Raw genomic sequence first — 14,750 nt, 5'->3', positions numbered from 1 at the left:
CTCCTTCATATGGTCGATGGATCCGCAAAATATAAGCTGCCCGGGCTGCGTAAGGGAGGTAGGGCGCGAAAGGGGATCTGCCGACTGAGTCATCAGATAATCCGGAGGCTTGGAATCCCCTATGACGTGTTTGAAGGGAGGAGGGAGCGGTGGAGGCGACGGCGGAGGATCTCGAACCCCTCCTCTGCCACCTCTTCTCCTCTGCTGCCCCTTGCCGCTCGAACCGTAGCCTCTTTTGAAATCTTCTGACTCCAACAAGTCGCCGGATCGGGCAGACTTTAGCGGATATTCCTCCCTAGAGCCGGGCCTCAGAGGAAGCGTGTCGGCCGAATGTTGGAGGGAAGAGCGACCTCCGGATTTGCAAAAGTCCTCTCGGGACGAGTAGGCGGATCTCAGTACCGGAGTACGCAGGTCGCTGTCGGTCGTGGAAGAGGAATCCAAGTGGCTGGTGCTGATGAGGTTAATGTGGGAAGTGGAGGTCGCCTGGTCACGTTTGGGTTCTGACAGACCCAAAAGTTGGAGTTTGTGGTGCTGTTGCCTCGGTTTCAAACATCGTCGCCTGCAAAGGAATAACAGAGAATGAGGAATACAATAGATGTGAGCTGAAAAAGAGGAGATGGGAGAAGTGGAGCAAGGAAGGAGCAAGGGAGAAACAAGCGGTACCTGCAGTAATAGATGAGGAGGCAGAGCAGGATGAGCACCAGCAGAGCCAAAGCTCCCAGAATAGAGAGCAGGAAGATTGTGTGATACCCAGCAATGTCCATGCCGCTCATTAGGGACAGCAGACCTAGGAGGGAACATGGTGCACAGTGAGATACAACATCAGGGAGCAGGTTTTTGGGGTGAACTGCAGTGGGTGTGAAGACACCTGTCTCAAAGATCAGCACCCCAAAACTTTGCTCAAGAGGATAGAAAGACGGCACTCCGGCTCTGATAAGCCTATGATTAAGGGAGTTGCTCCCCAAACGCATCGAGTGATGTTGATTTGTGACCTGTTGCAATAAAACACTTTTTTTTTTTAACCAGAGTGTCACCTTTCTATCCTCGAGCAGATCTGACTATGGTGGGAACGCTGGTGGCAGAGCACCCGGTATATTAAAATGGAGCTGCACTAAGGAGAACACGCAGGGGGTGAATCTAGAGCAGCCCAAACCCTTTTTCTACCCCAAAACTTTATCTTATCGTGCAGAGGATCGGAGCACCGTCCAACAGAGCGAAGTCTCACCTCGCCCTGAAGAGGGAATTGCCGCTGCCCAGTATCCGAGTTTGGGGGACACAAAGGACCAGTAAAGTTGCTGGCCGTCTCTTCTCACCAAACCCATCCCGCTCCGGATCCACAGACCTACAGAATGGAAACGTTATAAATCAGACCAGAAGTAGATGTTTCTTACTATATCCAGATTTCCGCATCTATTTCGCGTTCCTAATTCTGAGAACGTACCGGCTTTCGGCTCGTATCTCCAGGCAGGGACACTGCTCGACGTAGTCAACCCAGACTCGGGGGGGACAGGGAGAGACAACTGGACGGGACCGGAGACATGAACTTCAGATCCGTTGCCGCTGAACAGATGGATGCTGACAGCCGCCACCGGGAGAAGCTCCACCCAACTTGTGTTACCTGGAAAAAGGGGATTAAAGAGAATTGAAAGAGCAGATGTAGACATGTCCAATCTGTGATCAAGTTCTAGTAACCCTCAGCAACCAATCAGTAGGTAGCATTTAGCTAACATGCCCCTTTTGCCCACGCCTCCCCACATTAGCAATTGCCCTTTCCCAAAGCTGGTTCTGGGCCCCCATTCTGCCTGAGTGCACCCAACTTTATCTCATTTGGATCTGAGATTGGAATCAAAGCAGGTTCTTCTGGCTCAATATCTCAGCCGCTTCCTTCACATCACTGAGAACTCTCAGCAGAGCGACACAGACATCTGGCCTGTTGATTTCAGGCTTTATTAGTTTCTGCTGATTCAAATCTGATGCTTCATCCGGCACTGTACGAGTCCCCCGGGGGCCACACCCTGCCATGCGCTGGGAGAGCATTTGAGGCCACGTAACTATCTGCAGCCACGTGAATATGGCGTCATCCGGAGAGAACTTCCCTCCGCTCGTCCCTCGGCAGCTTCACTGGGAGAAGGTGGGAATGATCCGTGCGGCCGCTCTCTCTCGGCTAAATGATAGAGCCAGTCCGTTTTCTATAGTCGTCCCTCCTGTCAGTGCAGACGTTAGGGTTTTGTCTTGATTCACCACTGGAGGCAGGACAGAAAGATCAATGACTCAAGGCCCCTCACTATATCTGCTGGCTCCACCCAGAGCTTTCAAATGTAGCGTCCAGGGAAGTTACCAGCAAGGTAAGGGAGATGAGCACTTCTTTTCCGCATGTCTGAAGGGGACAGCAGAGGAACATCAGCTCAGAAATACAGAACATGGAAACATTCCCTCAAAAGGACCAAAAAAAATGACTGTTCTGATTGCAAACCTACTAAGACCACCGATCCACAAGAGCCACCAGTCTTATCCCCCCAACAGTCAGAGGAGGAACCTTTAATTCCAAATAGTCCCGCTACGGGAGATTATACCAGGGACTCTATTACACCTACAATGGGTACCCCATATACGTCAGGCACCCCATATACATCACAGGCACCGCCAGTAGCCGCGCAGGGTGTAGCACCCAAGCCAAGGAATCGGAACCCAGGGCCACAACCACAACAATCTGGAGAATTTCTCCAATGGATTATGAATTTAGTGCAGCCACCACAACCAACCACGGCTAGCGGCCACACAAAAAAAACGCAAAACACCAGCCATTCTCTCAGACTCTTCTGAATCAGAGGAGGGGGTTCATTTCAGAGTCAGAGGAGGAAACACCCTGAACTGACGTCTGATAGATCTGACCATTCAGAGGCCACAACAGACAGTGATTCTAATGTCTAAGAAGCTACTAAGGCAAATGTTACAGACTATAGAGATTAGGGGTGAGACATTTCCCCTTTCCAAAGCAGACTAACTATTAGGGGGCCATAGACCAACTTTTCCAGTATTCAGGTCAGTTAAACAGGCAGTTGAGGCCGAGTGGAACCAAACAAACAGGCTCATTGAACTCACCCAGAGACTTTTTTAAGACCTTTCCAGTACCACAAGAATACAAAAAGAAATGGGATAGGTCCCCCAAGGTTGATTGGGCAGTAGCTCGTCTCTCCAAACACACAGCGATACCAGCGGAAGAGGCCGCTTTTACGGACCCACTAGATAACCACGTGGAGTCAACAGGAGAGCATACGTTTGATAACCAGAGCATATTCTCAGGCAAAAGAGGATGAAGCCAACAAACCAGACCTTTTTGTCCCTTTCGCTCCAACTCCAGGGCATCCCACAATGAACAAGGTAACAAACGTGTCAGACCTGCCTGGAACCAACAGAACCGGAACACAAAGAAACTGGCAACAGCCAAGCCCGGCTCTGTCTGACTCCAGGCGGAAGGGACAGGCAGTGGGGGGAAGACTACACAGATATTTGGGTCAATGGGAGACACCTGGGTTCTCACCAAAATTCAACAAGGCTACAAGATTCCCTTTTCCTCCCACTCACAAGTTCATACTTACTACGGCAGCACCACAGAGAATACAATCACAACTTACTCGGCACAGAGGTGATAGTAGAGGTCCTATTTCACCACAGGTTCAAGGGCTTTTACTGAAACCTCTTCCTAGTAAGGAAGGAAGAAAGAAGGAACTTTCAGGCCTGTTCTCAATCTAAAACCATTGAACCACATGGTGTCCAACAAAAGGTTCAAAGTGCTAAGAGTACGGCAACCTCCAATATACCATAGAATAGAAATACACTGGCACTCAAGGCTGGTCAATGCAGGGTTACCCCTTGCTGGTTTATTTGCTACGAACGTGCAACGTTTCGGGGCGAACCCCTTTATCAAGCATGATAAAGAGGTTCACCTGAAACTTTGCACGTTCACACCAAATAAACCAGCAAGGGGTAACCCTGCATTTAAGTTGCCTTGAGTGCCAGTGTATTTCTATTCTAAGGTAAAACAAAGCGACACAACAGTAATCCTTATTGCGCCAAACTGGCCCAACAGAGTGTGGTACTCAGATCTTGTACAATTGTCAGCAGTAAGACCATGACGACTACCAATGCACCCAGACTTACTAACACAGGGGCCTATCAATCACCCCAATATCGCTATGCTCCTTTCAATAATCTGGCTGTTGAGACCCGGTGGTGGACACAGCATGGGTTCTCACTGAATGCAATCAACATACTCCTCAGGCACAAAGACCGTCTACCACAAGGGTCTACCACCGAGTATGGAGACTCTTCATAGGTTGGTGCAATCAACGCCATATCCATTGGATCCTACACAAGCCCTGATAGAATTTCTCACAGACGGGTTCCAGAAGGGACTAGGCTTCTGGACACTTAAAACACAGGTGTCTGCACTCGCACACAAACACTGGGCAGAGGACAACGAGGGAATTCTGCTGCGTGTTTGGATAAATAAACTTGTCCAGGGAAGAGGAAAGGCTTGTGATGTCCTGCAGGTTAGCCAGGGGCTGAGTCACTAGAAGCAGGAGACTCCCCAGCAGAGATTCGTTAGAGGGAAGGAAATGTCCTGTGCTGCTTTCTGTAGGGGCAGTGGAGGCAGAGGACTGCTCCCCAGCAGCTGTACAGGCCACACAAATGGGCTCGTCCTGTCCCTTAGACAGTTCAGCCTTACAAGAGGCACATGTGAAGTAAGTGACCGAGGCCGGGGGTTTGGTCTTCCCATCCCTGGGGGACATTTTTCCCGTTATTCTGTAACCCTTTAGGTTGCACACAATGGGCTCCACCCCCATACCCGCTGCAGTTGTGAGGAGTGAGCCTGCTGCCCTGTTATCTACTTCCCAGTTGGAGAACAAGCCGTTAATCCTGTTGGGTGCAGATGCCGCAGGAGAACATGGTCCTAAAGAGTCCAGGAGATGAGCGCAGAAAATGGCCAATCAGGCGGTGGAAGAGGAGGGCTGACGTCACTGCTGCACGCGACCAAAGAGATGCGCAACTCTGAGAAACCGAGTCCCTCACACATACCCTAGGACGTAGGCTCCTCCTGTATCGGGGCTCAGCTGGGTAAGTGGCCAGGGCTAGTAGATACCTAGGGCCTCAGCTTCAAAGTCAGGTAGTGACAGAGACCAGACTCAGTACCTCGGTGTCTGCTCCCGCCTCTCGCACTTACCGCAGTGCACCCCCTTTATACCTGCTCTGAAAGACTCCACCCACCTGTCCTTGAGCCCTCTATAAAGTACCTCTGCATGGCCCCTCTGTGTTCCGCCCTATCACCAGGGGGGGGGGAATCCTACAGGCCCGGGTGGTCCACTTGTCAGCAAGTCGTATGACCTGTACAGAGGTGGGGGGGGGGCTAACTCCTAGAGCTCAGGTCTGTCCTAGACTCCTGTCTCAGCCACTGACTGAAGCAATCCTTGTGTTGGGTCTCCCTAGAGACCAACTTCCTACCTCTAATTCGAGGACACTGAAAATACCGAGCAAGGGTTAAGCACAGGGGATTTATGGAAGGGGAGGAGGAGCCTTTTTAATTGTCAGTGTCCTGCCTCCTGGTTGGAGGAGCTTAACCCAGTGGTCCCTGTGTCCCCCCAAAGGACGTTCGATTAAGTAGCAATACCAATACGTTTGTAGCCTAAGGGTCGGGGCACACAGGCAGATTTGGGGAGATTAGTTTCCCTGAACAGCCTTCCTGCTGGCTAAATGTAAGTCGCCCGAAGTTGCCTGACAAGGAAACTTCGGAAAACGAATGGCTGAGTGCCATCCCGCCGGCCATTTACATTCTACAGTCTGCGGGGAGGCAGTTCAGGGAGATTAGTCGCCTGGAAGAAGAGGAGATTTGTACTGAGCGACTAATCTCCCTGAATCTGCCTGTGAGCCCTGACCCTTACAGAGCATTTGTTTTTGTTAGATGGGGTCAGTGACCCCCAAGCTCAGACTGACAAATCTGTGAGTTGTGGCAAATGCTAGAGGGGCTGCCAAGATGCCACAGACAGTCACTATTTAGTGGGCTGGTGGGGGCTGTCTGGGCCTCTGTTTACTGGAAATGCCAGGGCCTATTTTGAATCCCAGCCCAGAACCAGTGAGCCCCATTTGAAAGCTGGAAAGTCGGAAGGCAAACAATTAAAATTTTATTAAAAATAAATAATGAAGGCCAGTTGCTTAGAATTAGCCAGTTTATAACATACTAAAAGTTAACTTGGAGAAGAACCACCCCTTTAATATTATTAAGACGGGAAATCGCCCTGGTTTGTGTTGTCTCAGCCGGGTCACTTACCTCCATTGGTGCTCTCCAGCTCTGTCCCAATGAATGCTGGGAATCCTCTCATGTGGTGCAGGTTGCTGGCGGTTGTGAGGGAAGAGGTCAGCTGGTTGTAGGTGGAGGATCGGGGCAGGCGGGCGGATTTTCTCTGGAACTGGACCGAGGGCTGACTGCGCACACCTGAGGGCACAAACATGGCTCGGGGGGTCAGTTACTGGCGCCAAACAGAAAGGGCCCAGGGCTAAACAACAAGTACCAGGGCTTACGGGCAACATCCACTGACCATTCATCATCTTCATCATCATCATCACATTCCCACTCTGTTTAACTCAACTGCCACTTAAAGGGGTTAATCGCCTTCCAAACGCTTTTTTCAGATTGTTCCCCAGAAAGAAAGACTTTTTTTAAGTTACTTCCCATTGTTTATTTCCTACTGTGTTTCCAAAATCCAATGACCCTGTGACCCTTTCTCTGGTGAGTCTGGCGGCTCAGTAATTCTACTTCTAGTGATGTTGTCCCATTAGGATCTACATCCATAAAAGTATTGTTGGCTTTCTGTTCCATGGAAAATACGACTTAAATATTATACGGATTTGAGAGAATTGATATAACAAACAACTATTTCTATGTAATGTAACAGAATAAATATCTGAATGAGAAGAATGAAACAGGAGGGTGATACAGACAAGCTGACAGTGTCTTGAGATCTACTGGTCACCAACTAAAGGTCAACTGGTGGATCCCCATTTACCTTTTGGGCCCCCCTGCTCTAAACTGTTACAATTAGTTGCTACAATTAGTTGATCCATTTCTCATCTCTGGAGTATCAGTAACTATTGTATCAAGTCTAACAACTGCCTGTAATGTAACTCGCAGGGACAAAGATAAGAAATGTATCAACTAAATGTATCAATTTAGATCAGTTAAAGAGTCGCCGACCCCAGAGCTGCTTTAGGGCAGAGGCACACGGTCAAATTCGGGGAGATAAATCTCGACAATCGGCCACAAATCTCCTCTTCTTCGGAGTGACTAATCTCCCCAAACTGCTTTCCCGTCGGCTAGAATGAAAATCACCGGCGGGATGGCACTCACAAAGAAACTTCGGGCGACTTCGAAAAAGGAAGCGCTCCAAGTGCCATCCCCCGGTGATTTACATTCTAGTCGGCGGGAAGGCAGTTTGGGAGATTAGTTGCCCCAAAGAAGAGATTTGTCGCCGTGCGACTAATCTCCCTGAATCTGCCCGTGTGTCTCTGCCCTTAGAAAGATAAAAATGACACTTTACATTTCAATATTAGAAAAACTGTCACACATAGAAAATAAAAAGTAATTGGAAAAGGTTGTTTTTTCTGGTGAACTGTCTAAAACCAACTAGTTGTTTGAAGGTGAACCACCCCCTTTAACTTGTCAACAACACGTGACTGCACAGAGGCTCCGGCATGGGGTGTGTGGCCACTTACCTGGGGAGCCCAGTATTGGGGTGTGTGGCCACTTACCTGGGGAGCTCAGTATTGGGGTGTGTGGCCACTTACCTGGGGAGCCCAGTATTGGGGTATGTGGCCACTTACCTGGGGAGCCCAGTATTGGGGTGTGTGGCCACTTACCTGGGGAGCCCAGTATTGGGGTGTGTGGCCACTTACCTGGGGAGCCCGGTATAGGGGTGTGTGGCCACTTACCTGGGGAGCCCAGTATTGGGGTGTGTGGCCACCTACCTGGGGAGCCCAGTATAGGGGTGTGTGGCCACCTACCTGGGGAGCCCAGTATAGGGGTGTGTGGCCACTTACCTGGGGAGCCCAGTATTGGGGTGTGTGGCCACTTACCTGGGGAGCCCAGTATAGGGGTTTGGCCACATACATGGGGAGCCCAGTATAGGGGTTTGGCCACATACATGGGGAGCCCAGTATAGGGGTTTGGCCACATACATGGGGAGCATAGTATGGGGGTGTGTGGTCACTTACCTGGGGAGCCCAGCAAGATCTGCACAATATCTTCATATAAAATGAGAGTGGCGGGTCGCTCAGGTAACAGGTAGAGACTGACCGAGGCATAAACTGCAACACAATTAGAGTTAAAACTGAATAGAGGGGTTGGTTTTATTAGAGAGAAGAGCCAGGGAAGGTTGGGAGGGAATAAAAAACAATTCGGGTGCAGAGTCAGCAGGAGAAGTTCTGGGATAATTAGAACTGAAGGAAACAGAAGGGAAGATGTGGGGAGGATTAATCCCATTATGAACAGAAAGTCAGGAGGAAACCAGACACATCCGCTGGGAAATCAGAGACAAAATAAAGGGAACGGAAAAGGGCAGGGAAACAACTGCAGAAAATGTACAGGGAGATAACGGGGTCTTATCCTCCATAAACAGGGGCAGCCCCGCTCACTTATTGGAAATAATAATGATAATATAGTGAATAAAGTATAATAAGGATATTAGAAGTCACTGAGGAGTTCCTTGATCATATAAAAACACCAGGCCCAATATACAGATCATGGAACTCCGAGGTGACTTCTAATATCCTCATATTTTACAAAAGGGGAACTTTATTTATTATAATACACAAGTGTCTGAGTCATGTGACAGAGATGACATCACTAAGCTCCAATGATAATCAATGACATCACTACTGACCGATTATAACTGATGACATCACTAGTCACGGTTTATAAGGGTATCATTTACAGGATATGCATGACTTTTGTGTATTATAAAGATAATAATGATAATAATAAAGATAATAATGACAGGACGGTTATTTTCAGGGAATGTACATTACAAGCTGCTATATCTGTACATTAATAGTCTCAGCAGGAGGCTATACAGTCATGCTGGGATTTGCAGTTCAACAATCACTAGAAGAACATGGGATAGACCTGACAGTTTACACAGAGGAGTCGGGTGCTGCCGTTTTCTATGGAGTCCCATTGCAGCCAATTACAATGAGGGGGTCACCGTTTGCAGCCAATTACAATGAGGGGGCGGTTCTATGAAGGTTAAAGCCCACATGCCCAGGGGGTGTCGGAGCTTACGTGGGAGTCTGTCCACGCGCCAGGGAACAGAGTTGGTGATGAAGCCTCTCTTGGTGGCCGTAACAAGGACCCAGGTTCCCAGTCTGTAGCTGATGCCCAATACGGCCGTTCCATCTGGGTCGCTGACCCCCGAAGCCAGAGCGCTCTGATTGCCGAATATTTCCACGGCTGCTGAGGCCAAAGGCGACAGGTCCGTGCTCTCATAGACTTGCACTTTAATTTGGACTTCTGCAAAACAGAAAGAGGCAAGAAATATGAAATAATTCAGAACAAAAAGGCCAATTGAAAAGTTGCTAAGAATAGGCCATTCTAGAACACCCATTATTTCATCCTATTATGTGCATTTAAATTGTTTAAGATACAGGTATAGGATCCATTATCCAGAATGCTCAAGACCTGGTGGTTTCCAGATATGGGATCTTTAAAGGGGTGGTTCAACTTTAAAGGAGATAAGTTTTATAAGATAAGTGAGTTTTATCAGAAAGGTCTATATAAATACACCAGTAAACCCTCAAAGTAATGCTGCTCTGAGTCCTCTGTCAAAAGAAACAGCACATTTCTTTCCTTCTATTGTGTACTCATGGGCTTCTGTATCAGACTTCCTGTTTTCAGCTTAAACCTCCAGGGCTTGGGCTTGAGCATGCTCAGTTTGCTCCTCTCTCCCTCCCTGCTGTAATCTGAGCCCAGAGCTATGAGTGAGCAGGGAGAGACTCAGGCAGGAAGTGATGTCACACCAAGCTAATATGGCAGCTGCTATCCTAAACAAACAGAGAGAGTTTCTAGAGCTGTTTACTCAGGTATGGTAAAGCTTTATACAGAATAAATATAGTGTTATATCTTGTACTATTGTGGCTAATCTATCTAAACTGCTTTTTGTAGCTTTCTTTCTCCTTTAACTAAATTTTTAGTTTGTTATAGAATGGCTAATCCTAAGCAACGTTTCAGATGGTCTACACTTTTTTTCTTTTATTTTTTTTAAAAGTTTTTTAATTATTTGCCTTCTTCTTCTGACTCTTTCCAGCTTTCAAATGGGGGTCACTGACCCCATCTAAAAAACAAATGCTCTGTAAGGCTACAAATGTATTGTTATTGCTACTTTTTATTCCTCCTCTTTCTATTCAGGCCTCTCCTATTCATATTCCCGTCTCTTATTCAAATCAATGCATGGTCGCTAGGGGAATTTGGAGCCTAGCAACCCTCCCGTAACTCCTCAAACTACTCCATCTACCCTCTAGTAACTCCTCCTACTACTCCATCTACCCTCCAGTAACGCCTCCTACTACTCCATCTACCCTCCAGTAACTCCTCCTACTACTCCATCTACCCTCCAGTAACTCCTCCTACTACTCCATCTACCCTCCAGTAACGCCTCCTACTACTCCATCTACCCTCCAGTAACTCCTCCTACTACTCCATCTACCCTCCAGTAACTCCTCCTACTACTCCATCTACCCTCCAGTAACTCCTCCTACTACTCCATCTACCCTCCAGTAACTCCTCCTACTGCTCTATCCATCCCTCTGTAACTCTTCCTACTGCTCCATCTACCCTCCATGAATGGGTCCATGGGTTACTATGGGAGAAAGGGCTGAAGGTAAGTTAGAGGACTTGGGCCTCTGGGCTGGGCATTCATTGGGCAGCGTGGAATGGCAGAGAGTTCCTGTTGCCATGGTAACAGTCTCATTCATTTCTTCCAAAATCACAGGATTGACATTGCAGGAGAGACGGGAGAATGATGGAGGAATAAGAGAAATAAACAGGAAGGATGAGAATAAAAGAACACGAGAGAAATACAGAGAGAGGGGGGGGGATTGAGGAGACAGAGAGAGAATAAGAAGAGAGGCAGAGACAATGGGTGAGAGAGAGATAGTTAGGGGAGGAGGATTCAGGAGACAGAGAGAGAATAAGAATAGAGACAGAGAATGAGAGATATAGGGGTGGGGGATTCAGGAGACAGAATAAGAAGAGAGAGAGAACAAATGAGAGAGAGTAAAGGGTGGGGGATTCAGGAGACAGAGAGAGAATAAGAAGAGAGAGAGAATGAATGAGAGAGAGAGAGGGTAAAGGGTGGGGGATTCAGGAGACAGAGAGAGAATAAGAAGAGGGAGGTGACACATGGGTGGGAAGTGGGAGAAGCAGCGGAGGAGGAGGAGGAGGAGGAGGGAAGATCGGCAGAACAAAGGGAGAGCTGGGGATGGGGAAGAAGTAGAACAATTGGGTTGGACCGGGCCCGGCATTACAGGCAGGAGACATACAGACCCCAGGAAAACGCTCTAATGAGCAAGGCCCTATCTCCAGTCGGTCTAATTGCTGCACCTTCTATTGTACATCGCTGCGGAACATGTTGGTGCTTTATGTAAGACATAGAATGATACGGATTAGGTGCATTAGGTGCAGGACAAGGCAACGAGACAGACAGGTGCAACTGCCGCGTCTGCTCCTCATTTCCTTCCCAGCGACAGCCAATCAGAGCAGGAGACGGGCGAGGGTGCTGCCATGCGGTGTCTCAAGGTGACAGTTGGGTCTGTGAGATGACAGACGCATGGGAGGCAGTTAGAAACTTTGCTCTGATCAGAGAGGCAATTGTATCAGCAGTTCTGGGAAGCGGATCCACGGCCGCACTACTATTTCTGTCAGGCTGCTTTGTTCTTTGCTTCCCCTTATCCCGACTCATTCTCATTTCCAAGTCTGACCCCCCCAAGCTCTGACAAACACAGTCCCTTCCCCCTCACCCCCGAAACAACCAGCCCCATCCCCACGTCTCCTACTCTGGGAGTCTCAGCCGCACCCGGCACCCTCTCTAGTCTTGGCCTCACATTTCCTTTATCAACTGCCTCCGACTGCACCCCACAAAGCTGCATGGCCCCCCCACAATTCACCAACAGCCCAAGGCTGACGGAGGCTGCTGGGAGTTGCAGTACAAACGGCTTTAGTGTAATCAGTATAATGGAGAGCATGTGCAGACCCCCAAGTGACAGCTGTAAGGAGAATGTAACCACAAACACAGCCCCTTCCAACGCCCTCCCTGCAGAGACAGCTGAGATGAGAGACAGCTGACATGAGAGACAGCTGAGATGAGAGACAGCTGATTCTGGGATATGGGGGGATAATTCGGGGCTCCTGTCTGAGCTATTTCTCAGCATGGACACAGCCCATCAGTGTAAGGAAACTGTATATTATATATCTCGCATATATATATATATATATATATATATATATATAAAATACAGAATCACATATATATATATATATATAAACATATAATAGACAAAAGCCATGATTATCTTGTAAATTATATCCTTATAAACGGTGACTAGTGATGTCATCAGTTATTAACGGTGAGTAGTGATGTCATTTTTGTCACATGACAATTGTGTATTATAATAAATAAAGTTCCAATTGTTGAAAAATATGAGGATATTAGAAGTTACCTCGGGGTTCCGTGACCTGTGACTTATAATATCCTTATAATTTACAATAGGGGGTACTTTATTCACTATATATATATATATATATATAATACAATCACACAGATACATATATATATATAAAATACAGAATGACACAGATCTGGGGTGACACAGATGAAGCCACAGAAAGAGACTTTTCCCTCGGGCTCAGGTTGCCGCCCAGACAAACAAGTAGCCGCTCTCTATTGTCTCGCAGTAAAGCTGCCCATAGACGCAGAGATTTGATTGTATGAATCTCCGTTTCGTATGATTTTCGGACCATGTGTGGAGAGTCCCGACATTTTTCATCCAGCGGAGATGGGTCATTGGTCGATGGAGACTGTCACCAGATTTGATTATCGTAGGATTACTGTCAGGGGCAGAACATCGGCTCATCTGTTCTTTTACTTCTTTATTTGGTCTGACTGGTCAGTGGAGATGGGGACGTCCGATGTAGATCTATATGTCTATGGGCAGCTTTATGGGCAGAGTCTGTAGAAAAACCCAATGTACCCAGGAATGTGAGAAAACTTCTAGTATTTATTAAAGCAGAGAGATCTGAAATATGCTCAGAGACACACGCTCAGATTCGGGGAAATTAATCGCCCAGTGACAAATCTCCTCTTCTTCGGGCGACTAATCTCCCCAAAATGCCTCCCGCCAGCTACAATGTAAATCGCCGGCAGGATGGCACTTGGAGTGATTTGTTTTCCAAAGTCGCCCGAAGTTTCCTCGTGAGTTCGGACTTTGGAAAACAAATCGCTCCCAAGCGCCATCCCGCCGGCGATTTACATTGTAGCTGGCGGGAGGCAGTTCGGGGAGATTAGTCGCCCGAAGAAGAGGAGATTTATCACCGGGCGACTAACCTCCCTGAATTTGAGTGTGAGCCCTGACCCTAAAGTCACACAGCTGTAAGGAGAATGTTTAGCTGATGTATATTAAATACACAGTAAGGGACAGAGCTGGGAGGAGAATATTAGGGTGAATAATAAATATTTATATAGTGAATAAAGTAGCCCCTCTTGTAAAATATAAGGATATTATAAGTCACTGAGGAGTTTCATGACCATATAAAAGTACGAGGCCGAAGGCCGAGTGTTTTTATACAGGTCATGGAACTCCAAGGTAACTTCTAATATCCTCATATTTTGCAACTGGGGGTACTTTATTTATTATAATACACAAGTTTCAGTGAGTCATGTGACAGAAATGACATCACTACTCACTGTTTATAACTGATGACGTCACTACTCACCGTTTATAAGGATATAATTTACAAGATATTCAAGGCTTTTGTGTATTATATATATATGTAATAAACAGACAGTAAGGGGCAGATCTGGGAGGAGAATATGAGGGTGAATAATAAATATAAATAAATATGTAATAAACAGACAGTGTGTGACAAGTGGATGTGATGACTAATGAATTAATAATTAATGAATGAGAAGAGAACGAGCTGCTCACGATTAACCCTGTGATGTCCGAGCAGCGTGAAGTGATGGGAGTGAAAAGGAAGAGATGAGAGAGGGGCCCCCCAGTAACATGTGACGTGATATAACCCCCATGACGTCATCAGTACAATGGAGCCCCCCCCAGTTCTCATGTCAATTGCACCAATGAGAGAAGAGCGGCCCCTCCCCCCCCCCCGCCAAAAGAAGAGAAAGGAGTGAGGACCCCAATGTCCCCCCATTGTCTGTCACTTACCCTGAGGCACCGACACCTCCAGCAGAGATTTGCCCAGGGATTTCCCCCCGCAGCTCAGCAGCAGCAACAGCACAAGGAGCAGCGACAATGAGCCCGGGGGCCCCCCAGCCGACATCCCCGAGTCCAGAGCTCTCCCCATGCCTCCTGTCAGCCCTCCATCCCCCGCACACTCACTGCTCGCTGCACCGCCCCGCCCTCTCTGCCTCTCCCGGACACGCCTCCCCTATTCTCCTTCAATCACCCGCAGCGCCACCCGCTGGACA

At 47.9% G+C, this 14,750-nt stretch overlaps 1 protein-coding gene across 1 annotated transcript in view; it reads right to left on the bottom strand.

Annotated features, from left to right (window-relative positions):
* fam171a2.L (family with sequence similarity 171 member A2 L homeolog) overlaps positions 1–14,650 on the bottom strand; it is a 15,917-nt gene extending 1,267 nt beyond the window's left edge. The window contains 8 exon segments of the mRNA NM_001127876.1: positions 1–559; positions 664–787; positions 1,226–1,342; positions 1,442–1,618; positions 6,326–6,490; positions 8,266–8,358; positions 9,332–9,559; positions 14,488–14,650. The exon segment at positions 1–559 is cut by the window's left edge and continues 1,267 nt beyond it. Of these exon segments, the coding sequence (NP_001121348.1) occupies positions 1–559; positions 664–787; positions 1,226–1,342; positions 1,442–1,618; positions 6,326–6,490; positions 8,266–8,358; positions 9,332–9,559; positions 14,488–14,626 (1,602 nt within the window). The 5' untranslated portion in view covers positions 14,627–14,650.
* Between the last annotated feature and the right edge of the window lie 100 nt (positions 14,651–14,750).

This window comes from Xenopus laevis, chromosome 9_10L (assembly GCF_017654675.1).
Source record: "Xenopus laevis strain J_2021 chromosome 9_10L, Xenopus_laevis_v10.1, whole genome shotgun sequence".
NCBI lineage: Eukaryota > Metazoa > Chordata > Amphibia > Anura > Pipidae > Xenopus > Xenopus laevis.
The sequence above is the reverse complement of the archived record's forward strand: the minus strand, read 5'-3'. Positions and strand labels throughout refer to the sequence as shown.